Here is a 17,954-nt window from a genome sequence, read left to right on the forward strand (position 1 = left end):
GACTGCATCCGTGTTATATAAGCATTTTTTTCTAAGTTTTGTTAGTGCTTCATACAATTCTCTTCATATTTCTTAAGAATAATTCTGTATAGTATATCAATTACTAACTTTATGTGTTCTCTGAAAATTTAACTGTGGCCTTCTGTTCATGCTTCTATACTAGGCAAGCAATAGTTTTTCTGGTTCTTGCCTTTATTTAAAATTACCTCTTCAGCACAGCAAAAAATTTTATACCAACAAAAATTGTGCTAGTGTACTGTATTGTCTCCGTTGAATATTCAGGTAATAGACTAAGCATATGTTATCATTAACCAGCAGATAGTCAGAATCTATGAGCAGACATTTAAGGAAACAGAATGGAAGACTAAAGACCCTGTCATGCCTTCTCTCTTTCTCTCCTTAGAATTATAGTCTTTTATAGTATCTGAAGACGTGTGCATGCACATGAAAGCTTATACCAAGAACAAACTTAGTTGGTCTCTAAGGTGCTACTGGACAATTTTTTATATATATATTTAGTCTTTTATAGTGTTCATTATATTCCCTTTGGGTTTCCTCACCCATATTTTGCTGGTGCGTCTCATACATCTTGCAAATCTGTTCTAGAGGGATAGCATAAGGAGCTGCAGTCAGCAGGAAAATAGTCTAGCACCCATGTACACAACTCCTTTGTCATTTCTGCTTCCTTTCAGGATGCTTTAGATTTCATTCAATAATACCACCTACATGATCCCACAGGAGTTTTTGCAGCCATGCATAATAGAAACTTGCTTAATACAGTGGATGAACAAAATATAGTTATGTAAATAACTAATGAAGGTTATGTAAATCCTAATTGTAAAGGGTGTGCAGGTAAAGAACCAACATTTAAAGCACAGAGATTTAATGATTTTTATTTTTAAAAACGAGTGGTGTCTCTGGCGTTGGGTCAGCTATTGGAACAATACTATAAATGTTTAGTTCAAAGCTAAAACAAAAATTTGAAGCATAAATCATTTAATTCTATTGTGCATCTGCTTGTTTATAGGAAGAAATGTAATCTGAGTGTTGCAGTGTCTTGGGTAGTAATATTCATTTTTTAAAAATACTGTATACTTCCTTTTAAAAGTGAACATCTCAATGTGCTTTACACAATAAAAACATAAAACAATGAAATAGTGTGTATGTGTATAAAACAATTAACTAAAAAAAAACCATTCTAAATAAAAATAAAAATATCAGTAACAGCTAGCTAAAGGATATGACATACAAAACCTGCTTCAAGTAAATGTAGACTAAAACAGCTGGATCTTAGAAACCATTAGGAAATGTGGAGGGAACCAAGCATACATAGCTGCTAGAGGTCTGAACTGTAATTTCTGTAAAAAGGCAACAAGTTTTTTATAACATTATTTTACTCTTTTTAAGTAGGGATTATTCCTTTTTAAAGATTTGCATTAAGTTGCATAAAAGATTATTTTGTTTAAGAGCTGTGTATGAGAATCATGAGCTTGATAATATTTACTTTGTTCATGGGTATGTATATTTACCAGTATGCGGGACTGTGAAATACTGTTATTACTTCTTACTATAAATTATTTCTTATGAATTGTTACTTTCTTTCTGGTATCTGTTTTGGAAAACAGTACTCAAACTTAATTTCTATTTTGACTTCAGACAGATTTAAGAGCTATTGGGAAGAAGTTCCTTCCAAGTGACATCAATGGCGGAAAGGTGGAAAAGGTAAAATTGCTGGCTTTTGCAGTACTTGTGTTCATACAGTACAGTGGTGCCTCGCAAGACGAAAAGAATCCGTTCTGTGATTCTCTTCGTCTAGCGGTTTTTTCGTCTTGCGATGCAAGCCCATTGACGGATTAGCGGATTAGCGCTATTAGCGGCTTTTAGCGGCTTATCTGCTGATTGGATCAGCTGATAAGCTGCTTAGCGGCTTAGAAAAAGGGGGGGGGGAAGGGAAAAAACCCAGCAGGAACTCGCAAGACATTGTCGTCTTGCGAAGCAAGCCCATAGGAAATTCGTTTTGCGAAGCACCTCCAAAACGGAAAACTCTTTCGTCTAGCGAGTTTTCCATCTTGCGAGGCATTTGTCTTGCGGGGCACCACTGTACTTGTATTCCTGCAGCTTTTCCAGCTGAACTTGTCTCTCTTCTTCTCCCTTCTCCATTTACTGGGCATCATCCCTGCAGGGGCTACTGGTGTCAGGTGATTAACAGGTGGGTTGTCAAAGTCTCTTGCAAGGTTTTCTCAGGTGCCTGGGAGCCAGCTGATTGCCAGGTGCTTGGGAACAGAGCTAGCTTTTAGGCACTTGGAGAGCCCTGTGCAAGCCCTGGGCACCAGGATGACAGTGCTGCATGCTGCATGGATCAGCTGTGTGATCTAGTTCCTAGATCTAGTGATCTAGGGAACTTGGTGGCACAGCTAAACCAGAAAGGTGAGCTCACTCGCTGTCAGCTGGGTAGTAACTTTATTCCTGCTGTGATTGAGTTGTCCAATCCAGCCACTTCTCTACCCGCCCCACACCTGACGTCACATATGATGTCACATGCGGGCAGGTGGGGGAAACAGCCCCAAACACATCCCCACCCTCGTCAGAACAACGATAACTAGGGTGTAACAGTACAGTTTCACGGAACGTAGAATCATGATATACAAGCTTCAGCCACAAGATGGCTGTGTTAGATTAAATTTGAAGAAAAATGTTGAACTTCAGCATATGTGACAGATAATGGAACAGCGTGCCTTATCGTGAATAGAGTTAAATGGTGTTTAATATAATGATTATTGTATTTAAACAGGAAATCTGATACTTCTCAGTGTATGAAGGGTTTGAACAAATTTAGAGCTAATCCAAACTATGCGCAGTTAGCATTTTTTCCAAATTATTGTTGGAATATTAGGTTTAAGTGCTGAAATCAATTTAGGTTAGCAGTCTTGGTCTTCTCTGCAAATATCTTTAATATCTGTTTGGTTGTTCAAATCAAAATTAGGGATCTTTTTAATATATTGTTATGCTGATGGTGAGACTAGATCTTCTCTTGTCTTTTTAGTGCTGGGTGTTTAAGCGAATTTTTTTAGAAGCCTTAGCTCTGTACAGTGGTACCTCGGGTTAAGTACTTAATTCATTCCGGAGGTCTGTTCTTAACCTGAAACTGTTCTTAACCTGAAGCACCACTTTAGCTAATGGGGCCTCCTGCTGCCTCCACACTGCCGGAGCCCGATTTCTGTTCTCATCCTGAAGCAAAGTTCTTAACCTGAAGCACTATTTCTGGGTTAGTGGAGTCTGCAACCTGAAGCGTATGTAACCCGAGGTACCACTGTAATTAAATGTATATGTTTAATGGGTGTAACCATCAGGTGAGAAGCTGAAAAAACAGGGTGCCAAAGTATAAGCTGCACTTTTGTGGGTCAGATGGCCTCTAGATGGACCCATTTGTTAGAGGAGGGAGATAAATTGTGCTTAGACAAGGAATCATTTGGTAAATTCAACAAGGAGGTTTTAGGATTGGGACAGACATAATTTTGCAGATTCTTCTCTAGAAACAGCCTGTAGATATTGGACTGCTTCACATTTTAAACTAAACAATGATTTAGTGTTATGTACACAAGCCTAGAATGAGCCTGAGGAAAGGCCAATGTCCCCCAGCTCTCCTGTGCAACCAGGAGAATAGCTTCTTAGGAGCCAGAATAAAATTCAGCCACCCCACTTGCTGTACTTAATAGTTGAATTTAGCAGCACAGAAGTTCCCGCCACAACTGTTTGGCAATTGTTTCTGAAGGTTAAAGAAGGTTTTCTAGTGGGTGGGTGTTTTTTGTCAACTCTATTTTGTCCTGTATATCTCTGGTTTTGGTGTCATTTCACCTCAGCGGCCAGTGGAATCTGTGCATGCATAGGCCCCACTGTCTTCAACTTAACTACTTTCCTGGGAGTAAGCCCCATTGCATTCAGTAGGGCTTGCTTGTGAGTAGACACACTTTTGCTTGCACTGCTTATTGAAAAACACGCTCCCCACCATTCTCACATAGTACCCAACCTCCCATTTCAGCATACGGCAGCCAGCTAAATCTCCCCCCCCCCAGCTCTCATCCCATCAATCTCCCTTTTTATCAAAGGGAGGGAGGGAGGCCAAACAAGCAAAAAGATAGTCTCCTGATACTGAAATTTTAATCAAATCATCATGATATCGCTTTTTGTTTTTGTTTTATATAAAAAAATGACCTTCTAATATATTGCAGATCTTGTGCATGGTATTCAGAAAACACAATATTGGAAAAACCGGGAAGCTAGTGCTTCTTCCTGTGCTAACTCTGCCTCAGTCAACTGTTCCCTGCCAGCAGGCTGCTGCAAAAATCGCCGCCTCTTTAAGAATGGGTTAGCTCTCCCCAGTGGCGCAGGATGCCATTCGGGCACATGGGGCTGGGCTAGGGCGGCAACGCACCGCAAGGTCTCCGGAGTCTGCCTGCCTCCTCCCACTCAGCCGCCCTGCAGCTGGGGGGAGGCAGCGGGTGGACCGTTGGGGCAGTGCGGAGCCTGAGCACGCCCAAACCACCATGTCTCTCCCAGGAGAGAGGCGTGGCTCGGGGGCGCTTCAGGCCCCGCGGTGAGTGCCGCCCGGCATTTTGTCACCCCCCTCAATGGTGACACACAGGGCGGCCCGCACCCACCGCACCCCCCCTTCCTCCACCCTGGCTCTCCTTGCCGTCCCTACTAATAGCTACAGTAAAGGTAAAGGTACCCCTGCCTGTACGGGCCAGTCTTGACAGACTCTAGGGTTGTGCGCTCATCTCACTCCAGAGGCCGGGAGCCAGCGCTGTCTGCAGACACTTCCGGGTCACGTGGCCAGTGTGATGAAGCTGCTCCGGCGAACCGGCACCAGAGCAGCACACGGAACGCCGTTTACCTTCCCGCTAGAAAGTGGTACCTATTTATCTACTTGCACTTAATTGTGCTTTCGAACTGCTAGGTGGGCAGGAGCTGGGACCGAACGACAGGAGTTCACCCCGCCGCGGGGATTCGAACCGTCGACCATGCGATCGGCAAGTCCTAGGCGCTGAGGTTTTACCCACAGCGCCACCCGCGTCCCTGGAATAGCTACAATAGTCTGCTGCAAAAATTCCTGCCTTTTTCAGTTAGCTCTCCCCGTCATCACTACAAATAGCTACAAAAACTGGTTACAGGCTGAGCAAAAATCGCTGCACAGTCTCCTCTGTCCCCTGATCGTTTTTCCTCTTCCAAATTGCTTGCTTCCTTGCTCCAGTGATGCTGAGTCTCTCTGTGGCACAACACTTACAAGGAACTACTCTGTGATGCTGCTGCTGCTGCTCGCTCTCTGTCCTGTTCTCTTTGTTAACTCTTTCCCTTCGAAATTGCTTGCTTCCTTGCTCCATCTCTCTCTGTGTCTCTCTGTGTGTGTGTGTGTGTGTCTGTGTCTGTGTCTCTTTCCCCTCCCTTGTTGGTGCTGGAGCCCTTTGTTAGCTGTGTATAGAACCCCCCCCCCCCCCGCTTGACTTTCAACTTGCTTCAGAATAAAGGGGGGGGAGCCCCTGTGTTTGTTGTGTGCACCTTTCTTTTGGGGCAGAAGCAGCCCACAGGTTTCTTATTAACCCAGCCTATGCAGCCAGCCCCATGTTAACTCTGTGAGTCTTCCGGCTTACCAGTCCAAGCAGGAGGGAAATACACTCTCGAGATGCTTATTGGCTTGCAAGTTGCTTCAGAGTAAAAGAAAAGAAAAAAAGCACTCTGCTCTGCCTTTTGAACCTTTCCCCCCATCTGCATCTGTATCTCTCCCCCTCATTATGCCCCCCCCCCATTTTCTCTTCCAATCCCATACCCTACCCTAGAACTCTTCCCAATTCTCTCCTGGCCCCTTTGGTTTCTCACACATTTGTTATTAATAACAAATTAATACATTGATATTAAATGTGAAGTTTGGTTGCACAGTTAGAAAAGAATGAAAGTGAGCCTACTGCAACCATTATAGGTCTAGCCTCTGTGTGACCCAAGGTTCCACCTGCATTTCTTGGAGGCTCCTGAGGCTGTCAGACAGGATGCCATAAAGAAGATGACAGACTTGCATGGGACTCTGCTGCTTATACAGAGCCAAATACTCTGCTCCATAGAAAAGGGGTTGGCAAAAAATGTTTTATTTCAAGTGGAGGACCAAAGAGCTAAAATAACTATATGGCTATGCCAACAGTGGACATTGATGAATGCCCTTTGATACGGTGAACGGCACATGAGGCATCCTTCCCAATATTGATGGTGCATGCAAAGAGGTTTTGGGCTATCCCAGGAACAAGTGTGCCTTCTGAAAGTGTGTTCAGCATATGTTCTTCAGAGACAAATGGCATCTCTATTGCCAGAGAATGCTGAAATGCAAATTTTCCTTGCAAAAATTTTCATTTAATCATTTTTTGTTCTGTAAAATTTTAGCCATTCTTTCTGGTTTGGCCTGGTTTAGAAAAGAAAATTACCCATCAATCAGATAACTGGTTTGTGGGATGTATAAGACTCAATGGATACTTGAATATCTAAAAGTGTGACACTGAATTGGTGTTTTGCTTGTTTAGTAATGTAATTAAAATTTTAGTAAACATTCTCTCACCTTACTTTTGATATATGCTACTGATTACCGTATTTTTTGCTCTATAAGACTCACTTTTTCCCTCCTAAAAAGTAAGGGGAAATGTGTGTGCGTCTTATGGAGCAAATGCAGGCTGTGCAGCTATCACAGAAGCCAGAAGAGCAAGAGGGATTGCTGCTTTCACTGCGCAGCAATCCCTCTTGCTCTTCTTGGCTTCTGAGATTCAGAATATTTTTCTTCTTGTTTTCCTCCTCCAAAAACTAGTTGCGTCTTGTGGTCTGGTGCGTCTTAGAGAGCGAAAAATACGGTACTTCTACAGCTTTAATTTTAGAGAAAATGTGCTGATTTAAACATTATTGGTACAGTACCACTATAACATAGCAGTTGTAACAATATGTTAAAGGTAAGTAAAAAATTATCAGTTTTAGAATTAGACTCATAAGTAGTAGCAGTTGTCAGGACATTACCACGTTCACCTCTACATAGCTCCAGCCTTATTTCAGATATCATGATATATTGAAATATTGCAGTGTTTAGCTGGTGATATATTGTGATGTTGAAAACCAGATATCGCCCAACCCTAGTGTCCATAGAAATGATGGCAGTGCTCTGACAACAATAATAATGAAGTATAATTAAAAATGGTTTTTTTAGGTAACCTAATACCTACCAGAACCATTTCCTATAGTAGTTACACAAAATAGAACAAAGCTAATTAAAGTAATTTTCCCATTGGTCTTCACAGCTAGAAGGTCCATGTGTTCTACAAATCCAAAAAGTACGCAATATAGCTGCACCAAAGGATAATGAAGAATCTCAGGCTGCTCCAAGAATGCTGCGTTTGCAGATGACTGACGGACACACAAGCTGCACTGCAATAGAATATAATTATATGTCCAAAATAAGGTAAATAATACTTATTTTGCTTTATATGGACTGAAAGCACATTACATTTTAGAACTCTCAAAGGCATTTCAATATATAGAATATGTCTGAGTTTACAATATCTTTTGAAGGAGAAAAAGTTTGTTCCAGAAGTGAAGAAATAATAATCCTATACGAAGAAATCCTTCATATCTTTTTCTGTTTGTGGTTTATGCCTCCAAGAATAAATTGACTGCTAATCTCTCATAGTGGTCCTTGGTTTACAATAGCTGAAAACACAGAAGTACACTGTAAAAGTAAAACATTTATAAGAAATTAATTTAATAGAAAACTTTAGGGTATTACGTGTTATACACAGCTATAGTTAAAGCTGTCCTTCAGATTCTTTGGGCAATTGTGTGCCTATATGGTACCCATTCAAGTAATCAGCTGGAGTTTAACATAGGGTGATAACAGCTGAAAGGCCATCTGGCCAGCTGATTAGTTGTGTACATAAAATGAGTGGAATTTCATTACTAAAAATGCTAATGAATTGCATAATAGGTATGCTGGATTAGACTACATATGAATTAGTGACTTGATGAGAAGTCATGTGCAAAGCTCATTGGCTTTACACGTATGGTAAACCATAAAGAGATTGCAGAGCAGTTTGTGCACTAAGAAATTACTTGGTGAGCAAAATCAAGAATATCTTAACATTATACAAAAGCCTTTCTCTGTGAGTAAGAGCCAACTTCTAGGGGCTGAGGGGGCTTCTTCCCCAAATAAAATATTTGAGGGTGCTGGGGCCCTCAAAGTTGATGGACATTGCCCTTCAAATAGTGTGCAGGCACCGCATCAGGGGGGGACTTAACCTGCCCCCCATATTTTATACAAGTTGGCACCTCTGCCAGCATGAATTTAAAACTGCCCTGCAACATTCCTGAAGCTTCTCTAACAGAAAGCTGCCGCCCCCATGTACATTCATAGCTACACTACATAGGGATATGCAAGATTGTGCAAGGTTGCACCTAGATACATTTACCCTAGTGCTAGTTTGTGATTAATCATAAGACTTGTTGTCTTTACACAACTTTTCCCCACAGCTTTAGAGGCCACAGTACAACTGGAACACTGCCTCCATATTAGATATTCTGTCCTTTTCCATGTTGGTCAAGGAGGTATGCTCCTGTTTCATCCTATATTATCTACACAGTTGCCTTAAATCTTGCAACAAGACAGCACTGGAGGTAGTGTGGTGGCCAGGATTAGGTATTTGGTTTCATAGTTGTATGTATCCTTTAGATCTACTTTAGTATAAAACCATTCAAGAACCACTGTGGCTTCACTTTAATTGCCCATATTTCTTCCCAGAGCTCATGTGCCCATTTTCTCATTATCTGTAGATGAAAGCATGTTAGGCATCCAAAAATAAGTGTGAAGTTGTACTCCAGTACCAAAAGATCGGTCCAGCTTTGCAAGATCCTACAGGACAAACCTTCAATTTTATATTTGAATATATTGTATACTATTTAATTAAATAGTTTCAAAGACAACGTTTTTGTTTCTGAAAATGTGAAATGCTGGTTTTGTCATCTTAGTTCTTTAAAAGAAACATGTTTCTTTCTGGAAAAAGTTGTCCTTTAAATAAAACCTAAGTGAATAATAAAGTTTATTTGCACCTGTGCTTGTCAAAATATTTTTTCCAAAGCAGTTTCTAGAAAGAAAACAAAATAGAGTGACAGTAAAAGCACAGCTTAAAATAGCTCAGCATTTTTTAAAAAAGAAGATTTTACATAAGCAAAATTTGGCTACAAAATATCTTTAAAACATTTTCAGCATCTGTCCAAAAGGGGGGTGGGGGGTGAAAGTTTCTTCAAGTGCAGAATTCTGTGATTGCAGTGCCAGTGATCAAAATTTTGCTAATGACTGGCTGGAGTTTAGATTCTCAGATGCTGATCTTGGGCAGTCCTTAAGGTAACCTGGTTCTAGACTGCTTACACATTTTGAGGATTAATAGAACACTTTAAACTGAGCCTGGAAACAAACAATGTATTACTGCAACATGCTCTGACCACCCTTGTACCATTTGCAGTTTTTGAACTAGAACAAAATGGCAGCTCTGCAGGAGGAGCCTGCTGACTTTACTTCAGCACTCTTTTTCTTAAGGATGGAAGTCACATATTATGTTAGTTAATAAACTATGATTGTAGTATTCATGGAGATCTGGAAGTAATTCGCATCACCTCAACTGTCTCAATAGAGCTGTTGGCAAAGGGCAGGACTGAGCAATATCTAGACCAGGCATAGGCAAACTCCAGCCCTCCAGATGTTTGGGACTACAATTTCCATCATCCCTAGCTAACAGGACCAGTGGGTCAGGGATGATGGGAATTGTACTCCCAAACATCTGGAGGGCCAGAGTTTGCCTATCCCTGATCTAGACCACCAGCACATCTGATAAGATGCTAGACTAGGAATATGGAAGACCAAACTCCACAGTTGGGCTCCTTCCTTCATCTGTGACCAGCGCAGAATGCAACAGGGTCTGTATGGAGCCAACATTATAATGAAGATGGTGAAAGTAGAATGAACATCTTTTTTCATTCAGTAATGCTCGACAGGGATTTGGAATTTCTCATGACACTTTGTACTAGAGGTGTCTTGATGCTGTTGGTGGATTACAGATATGTGATGGGCCTCTATCTCCTTTCTGTGCTGCTTGGCCAATGTCTGAAGCCCTTTGCTTCATTGGGAGGGCTGCATGCTTTGGGTCCTCAAGGTCCCAGTAGCAAGGCTGTGAATTCTCACATGCTACTGTAAAGGTGTCTCAGTCATGAGATGCCCCATATTCAGATATCTGAATCTCATATCTCCTTTGTGTGCTGTTCCATTTCCAGGAACAGGGTTTGTTCTCACCTAAGTATCCCTAGTCGGAGCTCAGTTTCTGAAGTGATTGACAGCTGATTTTCTTAATATATTCTGTCAATTTGACAGATGAGTGAACAGTTGAAAACTACCATTGTAATGATTGATGTTCTATAGATGCTGCAGCACTGAAAATGTGTTTTTTGTTTACCTATTTTGCCACCGAACAATGGAGGCACTTGGAAAAAAACGTACAGTAAAACACGTTTTCTTTGAGTGCTTCCAGAAGCAATATGGAGATGGATTCTTACTATGCTTCCTGCATAAGGTGATAGTGCTGGGCCATGTGTTTTCTCATGACTACATCTTCAAATGCAGATATCTCCAAGTGCAGTGAGTCCTTTCTAGTGATACCTAAATAAGTCACATAGCTATTTAGCATTAAAACAGAATGCACTGTAGTTTCACACTACCAAATTATTTAATATGTATCACATAATAAATAACTTAGAACTGATTCAGTGTAATGGTGATTCAGAACAAAATACTGAAATAATACTTTCGTCAATACTTGTGGAGTTCCTCTTGTTCTTGTGTTTAGTCTGAACACTCCTCCTGGAACGAAAATTAAACTGCTGGGAATTGTGGAAGTGAAAAATGGCATCCTCCTTCTGGATGACAGCAACACAGTGATTCTTGGCGGTGAAGTGGACCATCTTATAGAAAAATGGGAGTTGCAAAGGGTGAGGTAACATGCTTTTCCCTACCTTAAGCTGAACAACAACAACAACAATTAATTTTATTATTATTTATACCCCATCCATCTAGCTGGGTTTCCCCCAGCCACTCTGGGCAGCTTACAGCATATCTAAAATAAAAATAAAAATATCAAGCATTAAAAACCTCTTGATACAGGGCTGCTTTCAGATGTCTTCTAAAAGTTGTGTAATTCTTCATCTCCGTGACATCTGAGGTGTTCCCCAGGGAGATTGCCACTACTGAGAAGGCCCTCTGCCTGGTTCCCTGTAACTTCGCTTCCTCCAATGAGGGAACCAGCAGAAGACCCTCAGAGAAGGGGGTGACGCTCCTTCAGGTATATTAGTTAAACTTCAAATTATTTATTAGGTATATGAAAATGAAGGCATTGTGATTGTGTTACAAAGCACATTTAATTAAGTCACATTGTAATGTGCATTAAAAATGTTTTTATGGAAAGGTCAGGATTTAAGCTGGGGATGGGGAATCATAGGTTTGGAGGGCCATACCTGGCCTCTGGGGCTCCCCAAGACCACCCCCCCAGACCACAGCCTTCACCAGTCCTGCTCCACACTCTCCTCAAGTTATTTTCCTCCTGGAATGTGTCCTTGTGCTGATGCTTCTTGCTGGCCTGGATGGAGAGATGCATGGTGTCTATGGGGCAGAATGTGGGAGGGTACAGAGGAAAGTAGAGCATCCATTGCTCTATCCATGTTTGCCTCTGGCCCTAAACTGCTGTCAGGTTGCTCACGATGGGTTCTCCATCCCTGATTTAAACCCAGAAAATTTAGCATTTTGTTAGCATTCTGAGGTGTCAGAGAAAAATGGGCTGGCAAAAGTTCCACACTGGAGGTGGGCCGTTTCAGTGTCAGTGTGGTACTGTGAATGTCATAAAGCTCTCTGATTTCCTTGCTGAGGCTTTCTACTTTATGCCTCTTCACTTTATGGGAAAACCTGTCTCCTTCCTGAGGCACTTCAGAAAGAACTTAGCAAACACTCCTTGTACATCTCTTGAATAGTGGTTTTTGTCTGATTATATGTACCGTATTTTTTGCTCTATAAGACTCACTTTTCCCCTCCTAAAAAGGGGAAATGTGTGTGTGTCTTATGGAGCGAATGCAGGCTGCGCAGCTATCCCAGAAGCCAGAACAGCAAGAGGGATTGCTCCTTTCACTGCGCAGCGATCCCTCTTGCTGTTCTGGCTTCTGAGATTCAGAATATTTTTTTTCTTGTTTTCCTCCTCCAAAAACTAGGTGCGTCTTGTGGTCTGGTGCGTCTTATAGAGCGAAAAATACGGTATTTATTGCAATAATGTATAACCTGCTTTTCATGATGTAAATCTTTCCAAGGCAGCTTGCAGAGTAACGAAACTGTTAATAAAACTGCAATCACACTATCAAAATATTAAGCAGGATCCTTTCCAGAAGGCAGGTCAGGTGGTAAAAGATCTTGGGGTGTGGGAGGGCATAGTCCCTCTGGAGCAGCCTCTAAGGTGGTCTTTTTCCTGCCTAATAAATTGATATGTAGCGCTGGTTGAAGACACAGTGTGTGAAACACGAAGTTCTGTGGTTTGTGTAGCATGTTTCCACCCTACATTTCTTTGAATCCATAGAACTTCCTATTCCTCAGTAAAAAGACTTCATATGTATTTCTTTCTAGAGGCACAAGCTTAATGCCCAATTCAAACTGGGTAGTTGATTTGCTTGTTTAGAAAGTTTGCCTTCTCTCTTTGTCTCCTTCAAGCTTTCCTGTGCCTTCACACTCTTCTCATGACACCGGTGCTTCTAGTAAGGTTGATCAGTAAGTTGGTAGATACAGGGCATGACGGGTAGAATGTCATACCTCTTGCTGTGGCAATACCAGTTCATGATAATGTTGCTTCATTTCACAGAGCTTATCGAAACACAACAGAAGTAACATAGGAACGGAAGGTGGACCTCCTCCCTTTGTACCTTTTGGGCAGGTATGACGTGCTTTTAAAATAGGTTTAAACTTTGAAACAGAAGCGACTCTGTTGTATCTTAGAATATTTCTTATTATTATTTCGTATTATTTATTGAATACATATACCGCTCCATACCCAGAGGCTTTATTTTAAAAAAGCTACATATGGGACTTTTTATTTCAATACTTTGGCATTGTGTTCTTTAGAGTCTAGTGTTTAACAGGATATGGTGCAGGAAAAAGATATTTAAGCATTAGTTTACAAATTGATATAAATGTAAGAAACTAGTTTGAACATAATGCATTTCTACATGTTTGAGAACTTTCAAGCGGCGGCCAAGTGCTTTCCCAGTCCATTCTTTCAAGTGCCACAAGGAACATCAGCTACCTGATACTTTCTATTTAGCAGTTAAATGTTTGGTTAGATATCTTTTTCATTTTAAGTTTTGCCCCTGCTTTGTACTTAGCTGTGTGTACATGGGCCATCAGTATTGGTTTGTTTTTAGAGTGTGTGTGTGCGCGCGCACCCACACCCACACCCACACACAGTTTCTTGTGCACGTCCCTATGTCAATGAGACTATATTCTAAAAGCAGCTTCATCTGTGGGGTAGAAAGTTTCAATTTCTGCTATTTGGTACCAACCGGTTGTCTAGAAATGGAGCATTCTTCATTTTTTTTTTTTATAAATTTTTTATTGATTTTACAACACTTTTAAGAAACACAAACAAACACTAAAAATGACAAACATACACGTATAATTTCAAACATATTTTCATAAACCTCTTTTCTTGGACTTCCCCATACCCCCCCTCTCTGCATCCCAATGTCCATAATTCAACTAGCAACTCCCAATTGTTACTTTCCAATCTTTATCATCTTAGTCCTCTTTTATAGTCTAGCCTTGTATCCCTGTACCCTTTTGCTTCTGGAAACCACAACATTTTAGCATTCATTAAGTTTATAGTAGTCCTTAAGATAGCTTTTAAATTTTTTCCAGTCCTCTTCCACCGTCTCTTTTCGTTGGTCACGGATTCTGCCTGTCATCTCGGCCAGTGTCATATAGTCCATCACTTTCATCTGCCATTCTTCCACAGTGGGTAAATCTTGTGTCTTCCAATACTTTGCGATGAGTATTCTTGCTGCTGTTGTGGCGTACATAAAAAAAATTCTATCTTTCTTTGTCACCAATTGGCCGACAATGCCCAATAGAAAGGCCTCTGGTTTTTTAGGAAAGGTACATTTAAGTACCTTTTTCATTTCATTATAGATCATTTCCCAGAAGGCCTTAATCTTCGGGCATGTCCACCAAAGGTGATAAAAGGTACCTTCAGTCTCTTTACACTTCCAACATTTATTATCGGGCAAGTGATAGATTTTTGCCAGCTTGACTGGGGTCATGTACCACCTGTATACCATTTTCATAATGTTTTCCTTTAAGGCATTACATGCCGTAAATTTAATACCGGTGTTCCATAACCATTCCCAGTCAGCTGACATAATGTTATGTCCAACATCCTGAGCCCACTTAATCATAGCCGATTTAACTGTTTCATCCTGTGTGTTCCATTTCAACAGCAAGTTGTACATTCTAGATAAATTCTTAGTATTGGGTTCTAACAATTCGGTTTCTAATTTTGATTTTTCCACCTGGAAACCGATTTTCCTATCCTGTTTAAAAAATTCCATTATTTGACGATATTGGAACCAATTTTCTACTTTATGCTTCAATTTCTCCTGACTTTGTAGTTTGAACTTATCTCCATCCTGTTCTAAAATTTCCCAATACTTCGGCCATCCGACCTCCATATTGAGCTTCTTCACTGCTTTAGCCTCCACTGGTGAGACCCATCTAGGGGTTTTATTTTCCAATAGATCTTTGTATCTTATCCAAACATTAAACAATGCTTTTCTAACAATATGATTTTTAAAGGCACTGTTAACTTTATCATACCAAAGATATGCATGCCAACCAAAAGCATTGAAATGGAGCATTCTTCATCCGGCAGAGAGGATTCTTTAATCAAAGCAAGACCTGAGTGGGGCTGGACTGGGAGGCTTCCTCTGCAGCCTCCTGTCCACTTCTTGGAACCTGCACAGTCCCAAAAGATCTTTAAGGGAGAGGAAGAGACAGGGGATCATGCTGGGCTGCTTGAGTAACACAATTGCTCTCTTATAATTTATCTGTCTTTATTTCCTGTGTAGTAGAGACTGGGAAGTTCAGATCACAACTAGAATCTGGCATGCGGCTGTATTGTGATTTGATTCTATTATATTAAAAATGAAATACATGGTAGATGGAACTGCTTTTTAAATATGCTTTTACATTTCCAGAAGTGTGTATCTCAGCTTCAAGTGGACAGCAGGGAGCTGGATCGGAGAAAAACTCTGCAAGTGACAAGCACAGCGAAACCTGCCGGGGACAATGATGAGTTTGAAAAACAGCGAACAGCTGCTATTGCAGAAGTAGCAAAAAGCAAAGAGGTTAGAAAGAGGGTCTGCAGTATATTATTACTATTACTATTACTATTATTATTATTATTATTATTATTATTTACAGTAAATTTGTAATTTGTGGAGGTACTATAATGTCTGTGCGTTCTCTTCTTGGTATTGTATGGAGAAATGAATATGAAGGTATTTGCTGTTTTCCCACAAAATAAATTATCCAGTGAGGAGAAAGGGGGTTCTAAAGGAATTTGGCATGGAGTACTGCTGAAGAGAAAATCACCCAATCAGTTTAGAAGCATGCATTGTTCTATATTCATTGATTATAGTTATTTAAGCTAATTAGAAAACTTGAGTACAGTGATACCTCAGGTTAAGAACTTGTCAGGGGTTCAGGAGCAGAGACGCAGAGAAGGGAGGAGACAGAGAGCGAGGGGGAGGAATACGAAGGAAGGATGAGTGGGGATGACGACCCAAGATCACCGAGCCTGTCTAGCGAGTCCGAGGATTCCCAGAAGGGAGCGCCAGCAGCCAGAGCAAGGGGGGAGAGCAGGGGGACACCCCAGGAAGAAGGGTCCAGAGAGGGATCAGAAAGCAGCAGTTGGAGATCGGGACCCACGTGCCCAGCCGGGAGCAGCGGGGAGAAAGGGGACCAGATATCGGGCTCCGGAGACTTTCAGAAGGAGGGAGGGCATGAGTCAGGAGTAGTCACGCCCACCTCGGGGAGCGATGAAACGATCAAGAGGAAAGTGGAGAGTTGGGCGCGCGCGCCAAGTTCAAATGTAGCGGAAGCTGGCGCAGTCAGCAGCCCAGAGAGTGAACCGGGTCCCAAAGCCCGCCGCAAGGAGGCGGAAGGGTCAGGGGGCTCTGCGTCAGAAGAGAGTAGGAAGGGAGAGACCCAGGGGGGCAGAAGGACCCAGAGACGGAAGGAAAGGCGCAGGAGGTGGAGCAAGGCTAGGGTATTAAGCTGGTGCGCTAGAGGCGGGGACTCAGACGGGTCTTCGTCGTTCTGACCTAGAAGAAGTAGGGCTGCACATTGCAGTTTGGAAATGGAACCTGTAATCCAATAAAGACTCTTTGAAACTGAACGCTGGCTGACTTGGTCCTATGTGAGCTGGGACTGGGTGGCAGCCCTGACAGAACTTAATTCATTCTGGAGGTCCATTTTTAACCTAAAACTGTTCTTAACCTGAGGTACCACTTTAGCTAATGGAGCCACCTGCTGCTGCCACGCAGCATGTGTACTCATCCTGAAGCAAAGTTCTTAACCCGAGGTACTATTTCTGGGTTAGTAGAGTCTGTAACCCGAAGCATCTGTACCCTGAAGCATCTGTAACCCAAAGTACCACTGTATGAAAGAAAGAAAGAAAGAAAGAAAGAAAGAAAGAAAGAAAGAAAGAAAGAAAGAAAGATAGATAGATAGATAGATAGATAGATAGATAGATATTGGAAACATATGTTTCAGTGTAACTTATCTCAGTACCCAGGTGTTTGTTTGTTTGCTTGCTTGTTTTGGAAAGACCAGAAATACAGGAGGAGTGGATTGTTCAGATATCACACTAGCCAAGGATTAAAATGAACATGTATATTGAATCACATAAATATGTCAGACTTAGGGTAGATGTTTTGACTGGTTTATTTCGTACGTAGAATGTTTTGGAACCAAAACATTTTGTTATGTATAAAAGCAAGCAGTTTTAGTAATGTAAAAGGTCCCTTAAACTAAAAGCCTAACCGTACTGCCTATGTAATCTCTATAATGTATCGGTGATGAAATATTCTTCCTCCCAATTTCTGATTTAAGTTGTTTTTTATATAAGTTGTGGGATTCTCTCCCCACAGAGGTGTGTCTGGCTTCTTCATTCTGTGCCTTTGCACCTCTTTGCCTTTGACACCTGAAATGTGTGTTTTCATAGCCCACTCTGTTCTTGTAACTATAATCTGTTTTACATGTTTCTTATTCTGAGTTTTAGATTGTTGTAACCTACCCTGGGAGCTGTTTGTGAAGGTTGGGTAATAAATTTGATAGTAATAATAATCCCCAATTATGCTTGTTAAAACCTTTTTACAGTATTTTGTGATTTCTAGAGAGACCAGAAGTGGAGCTAGAAATCAAAATTTTGTTTGCAGGAATGCTAAAAATGAGTATCTTCAGACTGGTTTTCCATAGTGGTTGTGTAAAGAAAGTTAGTACTGGTGGTACTGAAAGATTATTTTCCTTATCTCTTCTCTAAAGACTAAAACGTTTGGAGGAGGTGGCAGTACTAGAAGCAATCTCAGTGTGAGTACAGGAGGGAATCGAATCAGGGAAGTGTTCCAAAAAGAGAAGATCAAGCCTGAGGGGAAAAATGAAGGTGTCTATCGAGAATTGGTAAGGCTTCAAACATTTTATACGAAGGATGTTCAGGGGGAGGTGAGGGGGTGTTTTTGTGCAAGGTATGCAGACATCTTGACTACCAGTACAATTCCTATGTGTTATATTCCGTGGAGCTTACTGA

The 17,954-nt window shown here is 41.2% G+C and overlaps 1 protein-coding gene and 1 long non-coding RNA gene across 5 annotated transcripts in view; one reads left to right on the forward strand and one right to left on the reverse strand.

The window, feature by feature from the left end:
• Positions 1-17,954, reverse strand: part of LOC310706086 — a 1,025,148-nt gene that overhangs the window by 596,493 nt on the left and 410,701 nt on the right. The gene's annotated exons all lie outside the window — the stretch shown is intronic.
• Positions 1-17,954, forward strand: part of TDRD3 (tudor domain containing 3) — a 64,942-nt gene that overhangs the window by 12,930 nt on the left and 34,058 nt on the right. For 3 of the 4 annotated variants that reach the window (XM_083501178.1, XM_083501179.1, XM_083501177.1), the window contains 6 exons: positions 1,657-1,722; positions 7,323-7,483; positions 10,911-11,052; positions 12,957-13,028; positions 15,343-15,492; positions 17,693-17,827. In XM_083501178.1, coding sequence (XP_083357304.1) covers positions 1,657-1,722; positions 7,323-7,483; positions 10,911-11,052; positions 12,957-13,028; positions 15,343-15,492; positions 17,693-17,827 — 726 coding nt within the window. The remainder of the gene's footprint in view (positions 1-1,656; positions 1,723-7,322; positions 7,484-10,910; positions 11,053-12,956; positions 13,029-15,342; positions 15,493-17,692; positions 17,828-17,954) is intronic. The other variant, XM_083501180.1, reaches the window with a different exon arrangement.

The sequence above is a fragment of the Podarcis liolepis genome (assembly GCF_965112155.1).
Source record: "Podarcis liolepis genome assembly, chromosome: 4".
Lineage (NCBI taxonomy): Eukaryota > Metazoa > Chordata > Lepidosauria > Squamata > Lacertidae > Podarcis > Podarcis liolepis.